Source organism: Molothrus ater, chromosome 8 (genome assembly GCF_012460135.2).
Source record: "Molothrus ater isolate BHLD 08-10-18 breed brown headed cowbird chromosome 8, BPBGC_Mater_1.1, whole genome shotgun sequence".
In the NCBI taxonomy this organism is placed as follows: domain Eukaryota; kingdom Metazoa; phylum Chordata; class Aves; order Passeriformes; family Icteridae; genus Molothrus; species Molothrus ater.
In genome coordinates, this window is record NC_050485.2 from 9,016,184 (window position 1) to 9,037,389 (window position 21,206).

Here is a 21,206-nt window from a genome sequence, read left to right on the forward strand (position 1 = left end):
ACATGCACACACACACACACACAAAAAAAAGCTTTCTCATTTTGAATGTGAGAGACAGACATCAGACAGATTTGCATTTACTAGACGTGAGAGAATGAGATATCAAATACAAAACATAAATTAAAAGGATGCCAGGATCTGCTAAGTGTGCTGCTTACAAAATTGATGTCTGACAGCAGGATACCACTGATTGATCACGTCTTTTGTCTTTCAGTCTATCCAACTTCTACTCCGGTAATACTGACAAGTATATGCTCACCATCTCACTATGTGGACTTGATTAATCCACTTGCCATATAGTCTCATTAAACAGTTGATTTTAGTCATTTTCTGCAACTATTCAAGCTCCTGCCACATTAAAAATTCTAGCCTTTCATGAGACAACTGTGTATCTTCCATGTGTTATGTCATCTGCCAATTAATACACAGCAATCTGCACTGAATCCCCATGACACCCATTGAAAATGGTATTATTGCTATTTACTGTTACTGCCTGCTAGGTACAGCACCCAAGAGAAATAAGCCACATTTACAAAGCTTCACTAGCAGGGATTAGCATCTGAAAAAAACAGATAGGAAGACAATAGTGGTGTACCTGGGAACACTTTTGAGCTCCTCAGTCCAGGTAACCCCCCTCCCTCCCCTGTGTCCCCCACACACCTGGGTTTCTCTGGGAAGAAAAACCAGAGAGAAGCTGCAAGGTGTCTCAGCTACGTTCCAGATCTGAATAACAGCAGTTTGGGGGCTGTGGTGTGCCCCACAGTACATGCTCCTTGTTCCGTCTAGGTGCAGCCAGAGGATAAGATCCACTGACAGAAGAGAAGAGGGTTGGGATTTTTTATCATCTGTCTCCTTGCCAGTCATATAACATTGAGGTGGAGAGGACCTTTGATTGACGTTAGTGTTTAAAGCTCTGTGGGTGAAAATATAGAGGTAGTCCTGTTGGATTCAGAAGGCCAGTGAAACACTACTACCAACTTAGCCAGTTAGCTCATCTGACATCATGAGCCATTAATAGTGATGTTTTCTGTTCTATTCTTAGCCAATTGTGTGGTCACCTTACAGTACTCCTATCTCATCCATATTTCTCTCATTGGAAAAGTCATGTGGAACTGTATCAAGTATCTTATAGAAGCCAGTATATACTGTGTTCATGTTATTCCTTCAGCCATTAAGTTTTACCTTACTGAGCAGGTCAAAGACTCTTTCTACTTTTTGTTAGTCCATGTTGATTTTACTTTTCATTTTGTTTTCTGCAAAAATGCACCAAAAAATCACTTCATGCACCTAATTGAAGCCAAATAATTGGTTTTTTCTTATAGTCACAGCCTATGTCTGCTAGAAGGGCATATTCTTCTCATTATTCCAAGGTACTTGGCAAGGACTGAGGACCATTCTGATACAAGTTTCATTGGTTCCTTACATTTGACCTCTACAGAGAAGCCGACTGAGCCTTGTCCTTTCAGTATAGTCAGTGTATCAAGATATGCGGAATCTACTTGCCTGTTTCTGCTCCTGTTTCTTTCTGCAAAGAGTGAGATTCTTAGTTAATGTAAGTGGTAGATACTGATGACAGTAAAGCTTTACACATTTCCCAGCAAACTGATGTCCCTTCCTATGATGAGTTTAAGTGAAACTGAAGAACAATTAGCCAGGTATTGGCCAGGTTGACAGTTTTCTCCTTCCTAACTATAACTCTCTCTCACTTCTCTTGAGTAATGCCTGTTGTTTAATCACTCCTTGTCAAAGTCCTTTTATGCCTCACCCTTTTATGCCTCTCCCTCATCCATCAATATCACTTTGTCTCAAAAACATTTCAGTGTTGTCCCTGAGCAGACTTGTCCCTATCTTGTCAGAAACCTTGTCCCATATCACTTTCAGAACTGATGGAAACAACTGGATGGGGAAAGGATTCCTGTTGTCTGTTTGCATTACAAATTCTTTCAACTAATATGTCAAAACCCTGGAATCTAAAACTACCAGCTTGATTAAGACAGTCTGTAGGGTTATATGAATAGCTGTTTCAGTGTGATTATTGCTCTAATCATCTTTGTGATCTGAGCTATTGGCAAAATTTTGATTTAATGCCATTGTTCCCCATCAGCCTTACACATCCTAAGTCAGAGTAGAAGTGCATGTGCAAGGCCAGGCTATGTTAACATATGAGACAACACAGTCTGAAAAATCACTAACTGGGGCTCTGCAAGGACCATGGAAATGTCAGCTTGGAAGCAAACTCTGACACTGCTTCACAAGCAGCAGGATGATGAATGACCTCTGATCATGTCTGAGGAACTGTGACCCAGAGTCAGAGTCCCTGTGCTGACAATAATGACGTAGAAGTAATGTCTGAGTAACTGATTGTTTTAAAAAAGTGCTTCAAATGATATTTCCTACAGTAGAAGTACTAGGACAAATGAGAGTATACACTTTTTCATTTCAGGGATCACATAATTTTCCTCCATACATCTTCAAATGTTAAAGATCTTTCCCCTCCCAGAGAATATTATCTGCAGCTAGATTTACCTTGAGCTAACACATGTTCAGCTAAATTTGTGTCTCTGTCAGGCTCTGAGGCAGCAGGATTGCAGTGAGGTGCAAAGGTAGAACAGAACAGAGCTCTATCAACTTTACTTCCAGTGCTGCAACCCACAACATCCTCATTGAAATGCTGGACAAGTGTGATGCCTGAGGGAACAGGTCCTGGAGGTCTCCAGTAAGAATACCTGAGGAAGATGGCAAATTACTTGTGACAATTATGAGATGACTCAAGAAAGAATGAAGAATTCATCCAGCCTAGCTAAGACAGACAGCAGTATTTTATAATCTGGATTCTGCCCCATTAATATATCAGCCTGAAAATACTACCTCTGCTTTCCACAGAAGGACATAAACTGAAGGAATAAGACCAAATGTCATACTCAAGCCTAAAGGTGGAGAAATGGAGAAAGAGGGCTCTAGATGCCTGGTGTTTAACTCTGTGTAGTCTTTAATAAATGCCTTCCAAGTGGCAGAGAATTCACACATGAATGACAGTTATTAAGTGAGGTTTCTTAAACAAACACATACAACTACACTGCTACTGAAGTGTTTGGAAACTGATTTCCCAAGCAGAAGCAATTTCCAGTTTCATGCATGCTGAAATGAGATCAGTCCCTCGATCTGTGGTTCAGTCATAGAAGCTGTTGTCCTTGTTTCCTGAATGGCTGGCTGCTCATTGAGTGGCAAGGGCCAAGGGTGATTCAGCATGGCTTCATGATGCTAGGAACAGACTTCTGTAAGATCAATAGTTCAGGAATTAATTTTAATCTCCTGGTCTCAGCAGAATGCTTTTCTATTTTACTTTAAGGCATGTAGGATGTAGTAGTAGTAGGCTATTATCCTAAACCTATTGGTCTCCTAGACTGCAGTGAAGGTCAAAACCAGCAAGTTAGTCTAACAGTCACATAACTGTGATCATTTCAGTTACAACTGTCAAAGGTGAAAGCCAAATAGAAAATGTGGTGCAATAACTTCAAACTGCCATTCAGATACTTCATCTTGTTCACAGCCCCTGTGGCCTATACCAGTTGTAACAGGCTGAGAGATGGCTTGCTGCACTCACCCTCTCTGCAGAGAAATGTGACTGCAGTCACTCTTAGAAGAGGTAATCTCTATAACCTGCTGATGAATAGGCCACTTATTTATAAGCAACCTATCTTTTCAAGTGATGCTGCTGTACATCCGCTTTAAACAAGAAGGATTTCCTTTTCTGATATGGAATGTAGTAACTTTGATGACTCTGCACAGGCAGCCAAGTCCATATAAAGCAGAGGAGGAAATTTCCCCACCCAGTTTTCCCTCCCTTCCTCTACCATACATGGAGAGGCTCTTGAATCCTAGGAACTAAAAATAGTTCAGCAGATAAGTTTAAATTAAGATATTTTGAAGCACTTCTTTCACTGACACAGTGTGATAGCAAGTTAGGAATAGACTGCTGTCCTGGTATGTCTGTCCTATTTCCAGTTGTGGAAAAGGCTGAGCCTTTTGTCCTGTGAGATGATTTACAATGGGGCTGAAAATACAGTGCACCCCAGAGAGCACAAGTGGCTGAGAAGAAGCAACCCTGGCTACAGATGGATCCCAAGCCTCCAAAGGTGGGGTAAGAAGAGAAGGACACTGCAGAACCTATGAGAAACCAAAAAACCTCACCTGCAATTACTTGTGACAACTATAGTCTGATTCTCCCTGCCACAAGCTCCCACTTTCCCCCTGAAACTGATGTAGATTTTTTAATTTGTATTTTCTGTCTAGAGATAGGAAGTAAAGAACCAAGCTACAGAAAACCCAAGAGCTGACAGCAGTAGCAGTGTTACTGAGATCCTTGCAGGGCAACAGAGCAGTGAAGAATGTCAGTTGCTACTCTTGGTGATATGCAAAAGAATTATTATGTATCTCTGTTCTTTTTCAGGGATTTCAGTTATTTATATGGAGGTTTGATGTTTCTAAATACTCATCTAGAAATAATGTACCCTCAATTCTGTTTGCTTGAGGTGCAGGCAGAAGTGGGAAAAGGAGACAGTTTCTGGAGCTTAAAAATGACAGTGAAAAGTTAGAAAGAATTAAAACAAAGGACAAGAGAAATACCCCTAAAATTGAAGTAAACATCAGAGCAGACATGAGAAAGTAGTACATTCTAGGAAGAAAGAATAAGGAATCACCTGGGGATCAGTCCCAACAAAACAATTTTTCACATTCTTATGGTGCAGTGGTGGGAGCTGAAGAAGGCTGTGGCAAAGCAAGGAGGATGTATTATTCCCAGATGCACTGGGAATATATTTAAATAGTGCTTCAAAAGGCAGCCATCTGCATAGGTATTCACAGTGGCTCTTAAATGTTTCCTGCCTATATATCGATACTTAGGCTCTCACAACTGATAGTCCAAGTCACTTCCTGGAGCTAACTCAGGTTTTAAAACCCTGCCTGACTTTTAAAATATTACTTCACATTCCTGTTTAGCAAAACCCAGGAGTGTCTGTGTCCCAGAGTAGGCTACTGTGCTGTGGATATTGCTAAGGAAAGGTAGAGAACAGAACTTTAAATGCTGCTGTCTCCATGGGAGCCTAGAGCAGCTGTAGGAGCTGGAACAATGCTAGCCCAGACATCCTCACCAAGGCTACACCTTTCTGGCAAGAGATGCTCTACCATGTCCTCCTATGCCAGTCCAAGCAGCCTCCCATGGAGCCAGTGCAGCTCAGCAGTGAAGAGAGTGAAGGAGTGATAGGAGAATAAAATACTACCTCAGTCTGCAATGCTTCTGGGAACCCTAACTCCAGCTGGCAATATTGTTGCATCATCTCCTGCCATGGGATATTATCTTGCCACCAGAAATGCTCTGAATGAAATACATAGTTTTTCTGGGATCCCTCTGTACTGATGCAGTCCATGGAAATAAGTCTTGATGTAAAGCGATTGCTCTTGTACTGCTAGGACTATCGGGTGGCAGGGAGCAGCTGAACATGCCTTTCTCAACATTCACCTCATACTTGGACATCATTCAAAGGGGGAAAAATAGCTTCATCTTTAGGGAGGCTGAAATTGCTGATTTCTTTCCTGTCCTAAGGAAAATGAGAGCTAAAGACTAGGAAGAAGTAGAACAAGGCATCAGGTCAGGTGCAGTGCCCAGCAGAGCAAGACATAAGGAACCCAACTGAGCCTCCCTTTGTAACACTGGAAAGAGCAGCAGGACAGTGCCCTGTCTGAAGGAAGCAACTAGGTTTGAAAGTTACCTCTACAGGAGTCCTTAGGCAGAACAGATAAAAGAATATTTAGCCCAAGGATAAAACAGAGGTTTAATAATTGCCTTGCAGTATTATCTGTCCTGGGTAAAATCTCTAGCATTTGAAGCAGAGGATCAGAAGTTAGAATCCACGTGTTTTCTTTCTGATTCAGTCTAGTAACTTTTCTGTGTCTCTGTTTTCCATTCTGTCACTTTTTTAAAGTCACTTTTTTAAAACTTTATTTCCAGGCTCACAGAAATGTAATAAGTTATAGTACACTGAGATATATATATGAAGATAAATTTATGCTTACCTTGTTTTTAATACAACTAGATACATCACAACTGTGAAATCAGATAACACTTTGTTCTGCCCTCATATTTGTGCTTGAAATACTCTATGTGTAGCAGAAATCAGGAAAGATATTCACAATCAAGGTCACTTCAGGACCATCACCCATATACTACACTACATTTTTCAGTACTTTATTCCACATGGAAAGGTCCTGACTATCAGGGATGGCACTACAAGGAACTGTTTCAAGAGCTAATTTACTGTCTCCTGCCTGTCCTTGCTGGCAACCCTCCACTGCCAACACCTAAAAAATGATAAATTCTACCTGAACGCACCAGCTGCTGCCAGCCAGACATGAGCATCCTTACCGGGATGAGTGCCTGCAGGGAAAGTTGATGTAGAAGAGTCCCTCCCTGAGCTGGACAGGGTGAGAGAAATAAATCAGTTTCTGACAAGACTCTTTTGCAGCTATGCTGCCTACAAATTATCTCTCATCATCCTTAACTGTGTAATACTGCATGCCTCTGTGTCCATGGAGAGCTGAAGTGAGCAGAGGGGTCCTTAGGAGCCTCTTGAAATGAGTGTTCTGTGCTTAACACACAGGTAGCTAAGGAGCAAACTGAGCTGCCATAAGATCTCTGGAAAGTCAGGGAAATTTAACCTCCAAGTTATTTCCTGACACCATCATGTCACTCGAGTCTTCTTAGCCCAAAGTGTTGAAGAAACCAGTGACATCCATCCTTTTTCCAGCACATAGAGGTACTAGAGCACATCTGGTTGAATGGCTGCAGCCTCTGTGAGCCTCTGACTCCCAGACCCCTGACTCCAGACTCTTTACCTTATCTATTTCTTAGGATGCCTTGGGTGAGGAATACCCCAGGGCCAAAACTGCAGCGGGAAGCCCTGGTCTCTGCAGGGCTGATTTGACTCCTTTGCAAGGTAGAGGAGCTAACCCACCTGGCGTTTGCAGGAATCAGGCTTTTGGAAGGAGCATCCAGCACAAGGAAAAGGCATAGATGAATGGCAGTTTAGGGGACTTACTGGCCTGCTTGGCTTTCTCTGCGTAAGTGGTGGTTAGGTCTTCATCAATCGGGTGTTCCACCGGCCCCACCATGGGGATGAGGTGGCGTTCCGCTCGGATCGCCTTGGTGGCGTGGGGCAGGAGCATCGCCTCTGGAGAAGGCTCCCGCCCCTCTGCTGACGGTGGCCGCAGCTGTCCCTCGCTGTCCGAGAACGGAGTGTCCGTGCGGCTGCCAGGCAGGCAGACAATCTCCCTCTTGGCCACCCCGCTGGAGCTGGCGGGCTCGGCTCCCCCGTGCGCCGCAGCCTCGGGCATGCTCTCGTAGCCGCTCTGCTCAGACAGGGACACCTCGTCCTGAGGCGCGTCCGCCCTGCCGGTGGTGCTGTCCGGCGGGGAGCGCGGGCTCTTCCTGCGAGCGCGGCGCTGCTTCTCCTGCGCCACGTTGTCAGCGTCGCTGTCTGTCTCACCATAGTAGGCCTCGCTGTCCGGTGGGGACGTGAGGCTCTCCAGGTGCCTCTGTGACCTCCATGGCTGGGAGGGCTGAGTGGTGGCTGGGGCTCCTGCTGCTTCAGAGCTGAGTAACTGTGCTGAGGGGCTGGGCACGGATGGTGGAGAGAGCACTCGCTGCCCTGGAGAAGGGGAGCGCTGGAGCCACGGGCCAGTCTGGTCCCCACCAACTATCCTGTGGGGAGAAGGAAAAGTGGTGAGTGAGGTTTCCTTTGTGCAGCTAAACTGGAAAGAAACCCTGGAGTGAGAGAGGGCTATGGACTGGGACATACAGGTGTTATAGGACAGTGTTACAGGTGTTTTTCAGGTGGTACAGGCACCTGAAGTGTAGATGCCAAGGCCAGACTTATCCCTGACATCAGCTATGTGCCCTCATTCTCATTTTCTGCTTCACAGCTCTATGGAAACCAGGTGTTAAACATTCAAAAATCAGAATGCCCTAAAACCATAAAAAATCTACCAAGCCTAATCAGCTCCCCAGGCATTTCTCCTGGAGAGCTGAATTCCTGCATAGCAAGCATTCCCCAGGACATGGAGACCTACCCTTCAGCCTGCAGCTTGTCAGCAGAGAACGGCTGGTGCTCAGATATCACAATGCACTCCAGCTGCTCCTGCAGCTGAGACTGTGTCAGATCTGCAGATCCTGGCTCCCCAAACTGCTTTAGTTCAGACTGGGCTCCAAGAAGTCAGTGCTATTTGTTTGCTCTGACCTCTACGTGGGAGTAAATAGCAAATACTTAGGATATAAAGGCCCAAGCATTTTTTGGGGATAGGAATATGGTATCTGGTGGTAGGAGACCACTCTAATATTTAGCCTGCTCACTGTGGGGCTGCTTCACAAGCTATCAGTACCTGGGTTTTGACAACCGTATGCAGTCATGCTGGCCAGCCCAATCCATGGTGGCATTTGCCTTTGGTTTAGACATAGCAATTTCAAGCCTCTAAGACATCTGGAGGGATGACTGGAGTAGGTGCCAGACAGACTGAGGCAGTTAACCCTGCTGCTGGCTTCCAGAGGGAAGGAGAATTGGCTGAGCTGACGGAAAAAGAGCCCATTCCATCTCCCCGGTCCTCAAGAGTGAGTCTGGATTTCCACAGCAGTTTGACTCCAGCCTACACAGATGGAGCTGGGAACTTGTTATTTCTCTTGTCAGACTCACCAGGGCTTACAAGAGCTATAAAGGAGTCCTAAGTATTTGCCTTCTGAACATGCATACCATGAAGCCAGGCAGACAGCATTGCCTCTGTAAAGCTGTGCAATTCATGACTTGGATCCCAATTCTAAACCGTGAAAAATTTTTATTTATGTCAAATGCAAACTTTTTGGAAGCTAAGGGTGGGAGAATTTCTCTGGCAGTTTACTTTTTAATACTCTTTGCCATTATGAAATCTCACTGGGGAGCAACCTCAACATTCCACAAGCGAAACAGAACAGTCCCTCCTCTTCTTTAAGCACTTGATCAGGTAACTGAGAAGCATGACTGCTTATAAGCCAGTTTCTCTTGTTCTGTACTGTCAGGTCAATGTCTCTCCCTCTTTTTCTGAAATACACACACTCCAGAGTCATCCAGCTCCCTCTCCTTTCTGAACAGGAATGATTGGTATTTTCTCTGGGAATGTAAAGATGAAGTAGGAATAGACATGTGATCAAGAAAGCAACATTTGATGATTTCTTCACTACTCCAAATGAACCAACTGATTTCATTATTTCCAAACCATTCAGTGTTGACTCCATCCAGAGGATGCAAGAAGCCTGCCTTTGTCACTTGTTAATTCAAAGTGTGCTGATCTTGATCGATTAAAATTTGCCCAGGCACCTGTTTGCTGCAGATAGGCTCCAATGGTGTGAGATAAGGCCTTGGCAAGGGACCAGGAGCTATTCTGGACACCTTGTACAGAACTTACCCATCCCACTTACTCACAGTTAGGGTATAGAGTGAGCACATCAGAAGGCACCGGCACTTTTTCTGAAACCAAGGGGAAGATCCTCCATGCTCAGGCTTTCCTTCTCTGAGCACTGCCCACCTCTGCTCCTGCTTTACGGATGACAGCAACCAGCATGGCTGTGCCTTCCCACTGCTCACAGTGCTCTCTCTGTCTTTTCAGGACTGTAGAAGATCACATCTCCCAGCCCCCTTCACCAGGGCCTGATTTTCTGAGTTTAGGCAGTAGTGTGGACTAGCTAGGACCTCACACAGTTTTGCTGCCTTCACCTTTATAGGATTACTCATTTATAGCTTGGGTCGCATCCAGCATGCACTGACGCGCTGGGTTAACTTAGCACAGGGAGGACAAGGAACATTACTGGGACTATTTTTTGTCCATAAATTTGAGCTTGATCTCCAGTATTCTCCTGAACTAGAGACTGGCACAGATATTTCTTCCTATGAAAAAGGGACCTAGCCACACACCTCTCATCTTTGTGGGAGTCAGTATACAGACTATTGGACTACAACAGCCCACTGTAAGACAGGGCAAAACATTGAGATGTCAACATGTTAGCCAGGTTAGGACATGGGTAAGTCCTCCTAGTACACCTTGCAATATGGTGAAACCAAAGGCTTCCTGCCTGCCTTGTTTCTGCTGGATGTGGACAGCTGCTGTACTGGATGAAACCACCCTACTGCCTGCACTGTCACAGCACTGGCACTTGGGAGCAGGTTACCTTTTCACACGGATGTTGAGCATGCCATTGGAGGAATCGATGATCTGCATGGCATTAGCATGGGACAGGCCAGCACATGACTTCCCATTGATGGATACTAGAACATCATTTTCCCACAGGCCTCCACGGCACGCTTTGCTTCTCTTTCGAATCTGAAAAAGCAGGAGAGAGGATAAGGATGAAGGGAAGAACAGCAGCTATTTAGTGCAGTTGCTGGCCCTTCTATTGCTCCATTTCTCAGAGAATAAAATAAGCCCTAAGACTTACTGTGCTGACAGGGTGGAGTTGGATGAGCCCTGGCTATGCCTTTTGGTCTCTGTATCCCTGTTAATTCTAAGAATCACTCTGCTGAGCATAGGCCTGACCTGCTCACCAACCCTGTTCAAGTTCTTTAGTGCAGATTAAAGACTCAAGAATATCTACATGCTCTTCTCCTCTTGTTCCCTGTCTCCTAAGTTGGTTAGGGAGTCTGTGTTTCAGAGAAGGAACAGACTATGCCTGCACATGTCCGTGTGTCCTTATGCACGCCTCTACTGTACTTCCTTGGTATGATCCCTGACTCATGCAGAGTCTCTGCAAGTACCATCCTCAGGGAAGCTGACACTGGGGAGAGGTGGCAGTTCTGAGGCATATTCTGGTGTTAAGCATTCCTGCTCCAATGGCTTTGGTCAGTGTATTTCTGGACATCTGCATCAGGCAACATGGTGTCCTGTTACACAAGTGTAAACTTGGAATAAATCTTTAGCCTTAACAGGAGTTGTGCAAGATATGCATTGCTTTATCTGAGAAGGGAGTCAGAGTCACTGTCTCCAGGCAAGCTCCTAGATCTGTCCTCTCATGGCCATCTTGCACCAAGTGTTTACTCTCCCTTTCATTCCATCATCTATCAGTTAAACTTCTTACCAACTCAGCCTAACCTTTCTGCTAGGGCAAGCAAGAAAGCAAACCAAATGCCCACTCAGTCAAAAACCACTGACCTCTCCTATATATGCAAGCAACAGGGATAGTCTTGTAGGACAGCTTGGCACCCATAATGTACTCATTTTTCACATTGAAGAATAGCTGTGTAAAATCACTGGGTCAGAGCAAGTCAGGAACAAGGTACTATTACATTCTATTTGTAGATTCTTCTACAATATTTCCTCAGATCTTGCAGTTAAGTGAAAGACAAATCAGTGCAGAGGTGTTTAACAAAGGGTGCAGTGAATGGGCTGTGTCAGTAATACTCAACAGGGCACCTTCACCCATATCTCACAGCCTTGCTGCTTGAGCCACCAGACTCATCTATAACATCATGCAGCTACTTTGCCCACACTCTCATGGCAGCTTCAGGAAAGAGAAGGGAATATGGGAGGATTGCTGCCCTGTCATAGTTCTTGCAGGAGCAGCAGGGGAGCAGGAGAGGAGAGAGCTGGAGCCCTAAGGAAGTCCCATGGCCTGACTGGCTGGTCTTAGTGGCCCAGGCCCCCTGCACCTATGGGGCGTGTGAGTGCCTTGGGCTTGACCCTGCTGCCCTGTGTTGAGCAGACAAGAGCAATGCTCCTCCCAGGTCAGCCTGTCAGCAGGACTGAGAGGTGTTGGGGAAGAAGATGGAGAGAGGAAGGCTATGCTTCAAGTTGTTTTTGTGTTCACTGGTACTTTATCACTCTGTAGCCTTTCCAACTTGACCCCAAATCCTGCCTGCATGCTTAAAATAGGGACTGGCTCATCCCAGCTGCCACATCCATCAGCCTCTGTCATTTTAGTCCTTTATCTCCCTCCTTGTTAATATAAGCCTGGAATGAGCATGTGTAGGTCTGTAATGACCCACCGCTGAAGAACCACTGTTACAGTACAAATGCTGCTTCCTGATACTTCATCCAGATGCAGCTGTTAACTGAGAAGGTAAAGAAGACACATTTTCCAGTGCTGCCTACTGATACAGCAGATAATGAAAAGAGTTAGGAAGTTGAAAAGAGGTTAAAAGGAGGGTTTCCCGGTATTCCCCAAAAGGCCAACTGCTGCTCCATAGCCAAGTACTCGGTGCTTGGCACTGGATGGAAACATACTTACTGAGTATCTCTCCCAGTTGTAAAGCGAGGGGATTGGGGGTTAAAGGCTGTCAGCAGGTGTTCAGAGCATTCCTCACATCCCATGGTATTCCTCCCTGCTCACTGGAACCAAAGATGTAGGCTGGTGACCAGCCAGAACAGCAACAGTAAATTTCCTGCAATTCTCTAGTCCCTCAGTACTGCAAGTCTTTGCAGGCAACTGTTTGGGGTTCCCAGGCAGGAAGGATCAGGCTGTGCTCCCAACACTGCCTGATGCTGTTTCAGGTACCTTTATACCAGAGAAGACTGGTGAGACTCAGGCAGGCCACGTGGGCTGATAATCATGAGCAAGCAATGCATTTTTCTTATGGTTAGTGAGGATGCTGGGTCTGGCTTGGTCTGTGCTCAAATCTTACTGGACTGACAGAGAGTATATGCACTAAAGCAACTATTGGTACTTCAGTGCTCTGCAGTCCAGGAGGGACTTTTCCAGGTCTCCATTCCTTTCTGGGAAAACAGGATCAGGTCTCTTCCAGTGCAGGAAGAGACCTATGGAGTCTGAAAGTAGCATGTGTCTGGCTCAGTCTTCCACAGATTTATAAACCCTCCTTGGAAGCTTATGAATTTGCTCCTGGGATCAGAGGGAAATGGACTATCCATAGCTTCATTTTTACACTAAACCCCTATCCCACTGCATTTGCCAGGGAGGAAGGCAAAGGGGTTAAACACAGAAGAGGATTGTGCAGAGAAAGAAGGACAGGACAGGAATTAATCCACAGTCATGACAGCAGGGTGCAATGTACTGGAGGCTGCAGAGCCTCTGGACAGAGACCAACACAAGTCTGCCAGTTTTTACATGACTGCCAGTTCTGTGCTGTAGATACTTTAATGGGAACCCATAACCTGCTCATCTTGAGTACAGCGAGAGCAGCACTGAGCCTTTGAGGCCCCAGGCCAGGGTGGCTGCCCAGTCCAAAAGCCAGGCTCCCTGCCCATCCTGAAGGTCAGGCTGCCCTCAGGATCAGCCACTTGCTCCCCATGTCCAAAAGATGCCCTCTCCTGGGCACCCAGTGAGCCACATGAAGTGTCACTAACAGGGAGCTTCTCCTTAGGCTGCAGAAAGCTTGGAAGGTGTCACCCAACAGCTGATCTGAAGAGGTGGCAAAAGTTGGAAAAAGTGGTATTTCAAAGAGAAAACCTCTCTACTTGCTGTAACACATACCTGAAGAACTTTCTTGTGCAAATGAGAAGAAGGACTGACAGACTCTGACCAGTGGTAAGGGTTGGCCCCAGACTTGGCCCTGGGGGATTGCACTGTCCAACCTTCTAGCACATACTGGTGAGGATTGACCTCTCCTTTTATGTGAGAAGCCCCACAAACTCTGTGAGCGTCTTGTAACTGACTGTTAGACTTTCCACTCCATGCCTCAGTAGACACACTCTCCCATGGCATATTCATGTCAAGGTATGTCCTGTTTAGATTTCAGATGGGTTTAGGAAATCCCAGTTTCAGAGTCTTATGGATTTATGCTACTGGAAATAGAAATCAGCGTGAAAAACTGGAACACATTTACTCAGAAAATTGTTCATCTCCCTGCCCTCTCAGCAGGAGATCTGTAGTGACAAAAGAGCTCTTGTCAGAGAGGTTTGGGTGTCTGCAGTACTGTGCACATGCACATACACACATGTTTTCTTTCATTACTTTGCCTGCTTCCTCCCATTGATCATGTTCAACCAGACAGAGGGAAAGGACAGAGCCAGCTGACACAGAAAAAAAAAAAAAAGAAAAGAAAAGAGTAAGGCAACAATTGAGGAGGAAAGGAATAAGAAGAGGTGTTGAAAGGAAGGTCAGTGCTAGGAGAGGCCAGGAAGGCCAGGGCTGAGATCAGGCTTTAAGAGTACAGTACAGGTTTCCTTGTACAGCCCTAGGCAGACAAAAGGACATGCTGATTGTTGACGTGTCTTGGGGAATTCAGCCTGGCTTTCAGGAACAGAATGCAAGAGAAGAGAGGGTCAGATGCAACTTGGCAACATCTCTCCTTCAGTAGGGACTATATTTAGATAGTGGTATGTGGGGGCTGAACACATGCTGGGATGCTAAGAATAGAGTAATCCTGATAGTAACTCAGTGGCTTCACATCTTGCCTCAGTACAGCCCAGTGAACCTGTCTTGAAACTTTGCAACCACTGTCCCTGCTGGCCAGCACAGCTTCTCTGTAATGAAGTAGGCTGTGGGTAAATAGAAGTGGTTTGCAGTGTAGGCTCATGTCATCCATCTCTCCCCTTGCCTGCCCAAACCACCTCCCACTTCCTCTCACTGGGAGAGCTCAGCCTATAAGGTAGGAAGATAAATTTTATTATCAGTCTTCATCTAATCTACAATCTTTCCAGCAGAAACCTTTTAGCCTCAGTCTGAGTCAGAGTTTAATACTGAATACAATTCACCTTCCCACCCAATGCCCTTCCACTCTCTTATCGCATCTCTCAATGAGCCATCCCCTTCCCCCAGAAGCTACAATGACATGGGGTCCAATACTCCATACAATCTGGCAGAGTTTAAATTTCATTCCCAGCCTTCTGTGATATGCAGTCCTGTCACAGGGTTCTCATGGAGAGATAACAAATTACTTTTTGTGGTATAAAGCCGTACCAAAATGGAATGACTCAAGCAAGAGCCAACCAGCATGTGGGCCTGCTCCTCCTAGAACTTCCTGCTCAAACCACAAACAGAGCAGTTGCTAGGTGCAGAAGCAAAAGCAAACACCCTCCATCTCTTCTTCTTTCTGAAGATGCATTCATATAATTTTGCTTATTGGGCCAGTTTGGTTTTTATTTAAGGCCAGGGTTTACTCTTTTTGTGTAAGGAAGGATTCACCTGTGGCTAGTGAGAGGAGATGGCTAGAGTGGGTAGATGGCTAGATTGGGATTCAGAAGACCTGGATGAGTTTTTGTGTGACCTCAGAGAAGACACTCAGACTGTAGCCATAAAAGGCAAGAGCCTGGAAATAGGACATTTTCCAACAATCTTTCTTTATCTCGGTTGCCTACCTGAACACAGAGATCCAGTGAGATACTTTCACTGTGCCTAATGTATTAAGTAGCAAATAATATCACATCCTCATGCCAATGCCATGATTTTATTGGAAGCTATTTTATAGGAGAATATCCATAATAATTACACTAAGCATTACAACTACACAGGAAGTTAGTTCCAGTAATTTCCCGACAAAACCTCATGTTCCTTCTTAAGAGGTGACCCTGGAAGACTTGCCTCTTGGTAAAGCAGGTCCAGTGTCCCTGCAGAGCTACTTCATCCATGGTGAAGCTTAATTAGGGAGTCTTTATATAAAGAAAGAGGGAAGAGAACACCTACTTTGTAGGACGGACACAGCAAGGGAGAGTGGTGAAAAGATGTGTCTTAAGTAGGACAGACTTGGGTGCCTTCTGGGCAAGGGGTTTAACAATGAGGGCTGGTAGTGGAAGAGGATGCTAATTCTGCTCAGTTGGTTAAGTACATGTCAGACTACTGTAAAATAGGTTACTGCCTAGAGTGTACTGGTGCAGGAACAAAAGAACAAGTTCTTGTTATTTGATGATAAATTAGCTGAAAAGTGATTGAAATGTAACATCGATGACAAGGAATAATGCCACATGTACTAGAATATGTACTTAAAGTACTTGATAAGCATTTTACCCTCAACAGAGTAAGCAGCAGGATATCAAGTGGTTTTTATATGAAGCCAGGATTCAGAAGGAACAGATATATTTGTCAAATATTTGTACCAGGTCCCACATTTAGGAGCTGTGAGAGAAGCAACTAAATGTTCAGAAAAAAGCATGCTTATACATGTAAGTCCTTTTTCTAGATTCTTAGCCTGGCTTGTGTGCCATGAAGGATTTTAGAATCTAAACCTAATGGAATTGAAGCTCATAAGCAAATCTAGCAACCAAAATGTCTTTTTACAGGTCCAGGCATTGAACTGGAACAGAGGGAGGGAAAGATGCTTGAACACAGGGCAGAGTTATCCAGAGACATGCTTCAGTCCTCCAGTGTGGGGGGATAGAATGTAAAAGAATAGAGATAGAGCAGAAGGCAATCTCACCCCTGAGGAGTTGCAGCTGTACTAATCACCAAAGATTAGGAACAAGCCTGCCCTTAATAGGCCACACCTGTGTCAAGTAAGGATGAGTGCTATAAAAGACTGGGTTAGCTAGTCAAGGAGAGTACAGGAGTTTATTGGCTGTGCTGTGAAGAAGGAGTTAGTGCTGCAAGGAGCTGCCCATGAGAAACCACTGAGAAAGTATAGAAGATTTACAATTAGATAACACTCCAGAACAAGGTTCCCAGCCTTAGCATTGCATGCTGATACTGTGTTCTAAGGGGCCGTGAGCATTTGCAAGCCCTGAATGAAAACCCTTCTCAAAACAGAAGGCTCTTTTCAGCTGCTACTAATTGTTGAACAGTCTTAAGTATATTATGCCTCCACAGGATTTATGCTGAGAGAGGGCCAATTAGAAGAAGACACACCTGCTACTATTTCAATAGAATGAGGGTCGCTTTGGTTTGCAAAAGAATATCAAACACAGCATTCATAATACTGCAAGAGTGGGTTACTGCACCAAGAGACAGCACTCACTAACCCAAAGGCAGCCTCTCAGCAATAGTCTGAGGAGGATAAGCACCATTGTTCTGCGGCAGCAAGGACAGGATCAGCCGCAAGTATGGATTAAAGAAGCATCCCATTCACCTGAAGGATCTAGGGCACTTAGGTAGAGAGAGCTTCCTGTGCCTTGCAACATTTTTGTAGTCATCTTCTAGGTATAAATGTACATCAGAAACCAGGCTCAGCCTCCACAGGTGTATTCAGTTGTTCTAGCCAGTAGCAGGCTGAATAATATCAGGGAATGAACCTAGGCTCTGGACTGCAACTACTGTAGTAAAATATTGAAATGATCCTTGGCACATCTTTGGCTGAGATTGTTCTGGACAGCAATAGCCAATTTCCAGGCACAGTTTGGGAGCTGGAACAGATCATTCCCAGAGCCACTGCCTACAGGCATGTGGCCATTTTGTTTGGAAGAACAGAAAACGTTAATTGCTGGGCTTCATTACAGTCTGTAGCAGCTGGCATAAGTGCCAGAGAATGGTCCCAGGTACATTTAGTGCACCAGGTATAGATGGAGCATGTATGGTTTCACTGCAACTTCTCATCAAGAGATTCTTCCAGAACCTCGGAAAGTTCCACTGGTGCCACAGCATGCCCTCCCTCGCTAGCAGCCAAACATAGCACCTGCCTAAGTGCCAACAGGCCATAAAATATATCCAGGACTACTCCCAAAGAAGCTTGAGGCACTCCAAAACCAGCATTAGTGATGGCTACAGACTAGTAGTGCTTTTTTAGGTGTGACAGTAAACATCTGCGAAAACAGATAAAGAACAGGCTGCCCACTGAAAAGGGGAGAGGAAGAGAAGGTGCTCACAAATCTGGAAGCCGTCAGGCCTATTTGGGTTAGAGCTGGCATCTCCAGCAGGAATCATGTCACATGAGCATAGGAGAGTGGCACACAGCAGCCAGGCTGTGTGTCACAGGGAGCAGGGACATGGCAAACAGGCAGCAAGGATATCTTGCAGGGGAGACAGTAAGAAATAGTGAATTATCAGCAGAGAACCATAAAGGAAAAGAGGGAATTTGAGAGCTAAAAATGAGGTTGTGATGAACTGCTCTTAAACAAAAAAAAAATTTTTGCTTTAGAACCAATACAATCCTGTGTTACTGCTTCCCCTAACAATTACCCTAACATTGCTGCAGAGTATTTGTACAGAACAGGCAACTGAAAGGAGTCTCTTGAGCTACCAGGGCCAATCCTCTGTAGTTTTCAGAGGCCATATTGTTTACTCCACTTCATAAACTGACTCAAAAGATTTTAAATTCTTTTTCTTGATTGGAAATTCATTGCTGAACCTTCCTGGTTAGTTGTTCTATGCTGTCAATCCTGTCACCTATATTTGAATAGTGCTGCTGGTATTTGCTCAACATCTACTTGTAGATTGCAGTCACCTCTTTCAATATTTTGCTAGGTGAAAGAAGCCTTCTCTTCTCCCCTCCTTTTCTATGGCTGCTCTACCTTACATTTATTTTCCTTGAGAGGGGCTGGTTCTGTGAGTATGGTATTTCCAGTGAATTCCCCCTTGTGCATTAGACAGTAATATCAACACCTTCCTATCTCTGTTAGACATGTCTACCTGAGGCTCATTTGTTTATGTTTGCTCTTTTTTTTTCAGAGATTCATAATTTTGCTGGCTTATTATTTGTGATGCACTAATACGCCCAGGTCCTTTGCCTCTACTATCAGTACCAGCTGTAAAGACTCAGTTTCCTCTATTTTGTCAGTATTACTAGTTCTTGTGCTGGAGGTAGATGTGCCTTCCTTGCTTTTTATAGAAAGTAACCACGTTTGCCTCTCATTGAATAAATCTTGTTTTGTAGCAGGATCCCTAAAGGCAGGTTTGCATATACTTGCACTATCCTAAAACTGTCCTGTTCATCTTCATAAAAATTATTTCCATAATATAATTTTATGTTAGGTTTCTACTTTCGTTGATTAATAGCATTAGTGCTTACAACTTTTCTCAGACTAGCTATTTTATATTTTGTTTTGTTTTGAAAGCATTTGATGCACATATCCTTACTGCAAAGAAATCCTCCAGGAACCTGATAGTATTGTTCTCTCTTACTCTCTTTCCAGAATGGGTTAACTTTCTCATCAGTTACAGCTACATGTGAGGACCATGTACTTTCCCTCAGCCTTTCTAAAATAAAAATCTTGCCATCTATGGATCCTTTTTGCTTCTTGTGTTTATGTTTGTTCTCTTTCTTTCCTAAAGACTGTTTCTGGTCAAAGATCTTTCCTGCACTGAGGACCCCATAGGTTTATGCAGTGCTTCAAGTGGGCAGAGGGGCAGAATCTCTTCCCTCCACCTGCTGGCCACTCCTCTTTGGATGCAGCTCAGAATGCTGTTGGCCTTCTGGGTTGTCAGGGCACACTGCAGGCTCATGCCCAGTAATATCCAACCCAAGAGACTGTCCACAAGGATTTCATTCCAGCTTCTTTCTCCAGGTGTGTCCCTGAACCCATAAGCCACAGGGAGTTATTGAATGGCACAGAAGCTCTGTGGCAGCTGCATCCAGCATGTGAAGATAGAGCTGCTTTTCTACCCCTTTCTGGCAGCTGGACTGAGGTTTAGAATTGATCCCTTGCTTGGAGAAATAGTTGAAGCTACAGCTATGCATCCTTTTAGTCTGTAGAAAAATGGGTTCACACCCCATTTCCACCATGCTCATGTACTTTATTTTGTTACAGCCAGTTGAATACTTTGAACTAGAAAACAGTCTATGAAAAAAGGCATATGTTCAATGTACATTTCGAGTTAATTGCAATTTGAAAAAAGCCAATAATTTAAGCCATCCTTGTGAACACCTTATGAGAGAACAACCAATTAGAGGTCTCGGAAAGGAAAGGAAAGGAAAGGAAAGGAAAGGAAAGGAAAGGAAAGGAAAGGAAAGGAAAGGAAAGGAAAGGAAAGGAAAGGAAAGGAAGGAAAGGAAGGAAAGGAAGGGAAAGAAAAGGAAAGGAAAGGAAAAGGAAAGGAGAAAGGAACCATGCAGCACACCCAAAGAATTTTCAGGAAAACAAAAAAAAAAAGATACCAAGAACATCAACCAGTGATTAATTTTATCCTAAAATCCAAAAAGACAAACAATGAAAAGATGATGGTGATGTAAACTTTAGAAAGCATAAAGGCAAGAAGACTGTGAACTGTGTACATGGGTCATGTAAGATGAGGAATTGTGAAGGGCTGTGTGATACAGCAAGAGCGACTCAAGCAGGAAGTTCCACTTAGTGCAACCTTTAGTCTTTGGAATGCCTGGTTGCTTGGTGTTATCAAATCTTCATTAGGAAATCATATAAGACTTAGACAGGTAAGGTACTAGTGGTTCAGAAACAGTTTTCTGTTTATCTATAGGGTAAACCACTAGGACTGCCAATTCTTAGATACTTCCAAGGGCATGCTGATAACTACCTGAGGGGAAAGGATTTCTCTCCACATTGCATTACACAAAAATTAGATGCATTGTGAAACTTACAACTTCCTCTGAAATACTTTCAGGAAACACAAAGGAAGCAGGAAGCAGAACAAGAGGTGACTCTTAACCTAGTCTGGCTTGGCAAATCCAGCACCTCTACCAAAGTACAACATGTATCATTTATATATAATGTATTTGTTATACTTGATTAATTTCCCAAATTAACTTCCTATCACTTATTCATCGTTTGACTCAGCATCCAAAGGTAAGCATCTTTCCTTAGTGTTACTGCTATGACTTTCTAGCCTAGAAGTTGAAATTCTCTAAAATGACAGCACTGGAATCTCTGAGACACAAACAGTGTCCACTCAGTTATCTCCTGGCACCTATCAGCTATTCATGGCTGCACTTTCCATCACATGACACCTGGCAGTTTGTTCTCTTCTAAGCAGGTTACATTCAGATATGATCTTCCTGAGTACCTGGTAAGGACCATCCATTCTTCGGAGACTACTTAATTGGTGTTGCCTTTAAGAAAGTATGTAGGGTCATTGGATGCTATTAAATTCTGGGAGATAACAGACAAAAAAGATAATTATAAAATGAAAATCCTGCCTAAAGAATGATGTCTACTTTGAGCCTCAAATGGATTTGTATAAATTATATTTTTCATAATTATTTTTAATGCAATATCCAAGTATTGTAAAATTATATATATTTGTATTGCTAGACTTAAAGTACAGCACCCAATTCTGGGTAAAAGCTGCTTCTAGTTAATACCTTCCTGCAAGTGCTACTAATCCTTGAGCAATATTCCATTCACCTTAAGGTGCAACTTAGCCT

At 44.1% G+C, this 21,206-nt stretch overlaps 1 protein-coding gene across 1 annotated transcript in view; it reads right to left on the reverse strand.

Annotated features, from left to right (window-relative positions):
• Positions 1-21,206, reverse strand: part of SYNPO2L (synaptopodin 2 like) — a 33,924-nt gene that overhangs the window by 11,186 nt on the left and 1,532 nt on the right. Inside the window, exons 2-3 of the mRNA XM_036386219.2 lie at positions 10,247-10,398; positions 7,095-7,756 (exon numbers count right to left, since the gene is read on the reverse strand). Coding sequence (XP_036242112.1) covers positions 7,095-7,756; positions 10,247-10,398 — 814 coding nt within the window. The remainder of the gene's footprint in view (positions 1-7,094; positions 7,757-10,246; positions 10,399-21,206) is intronic.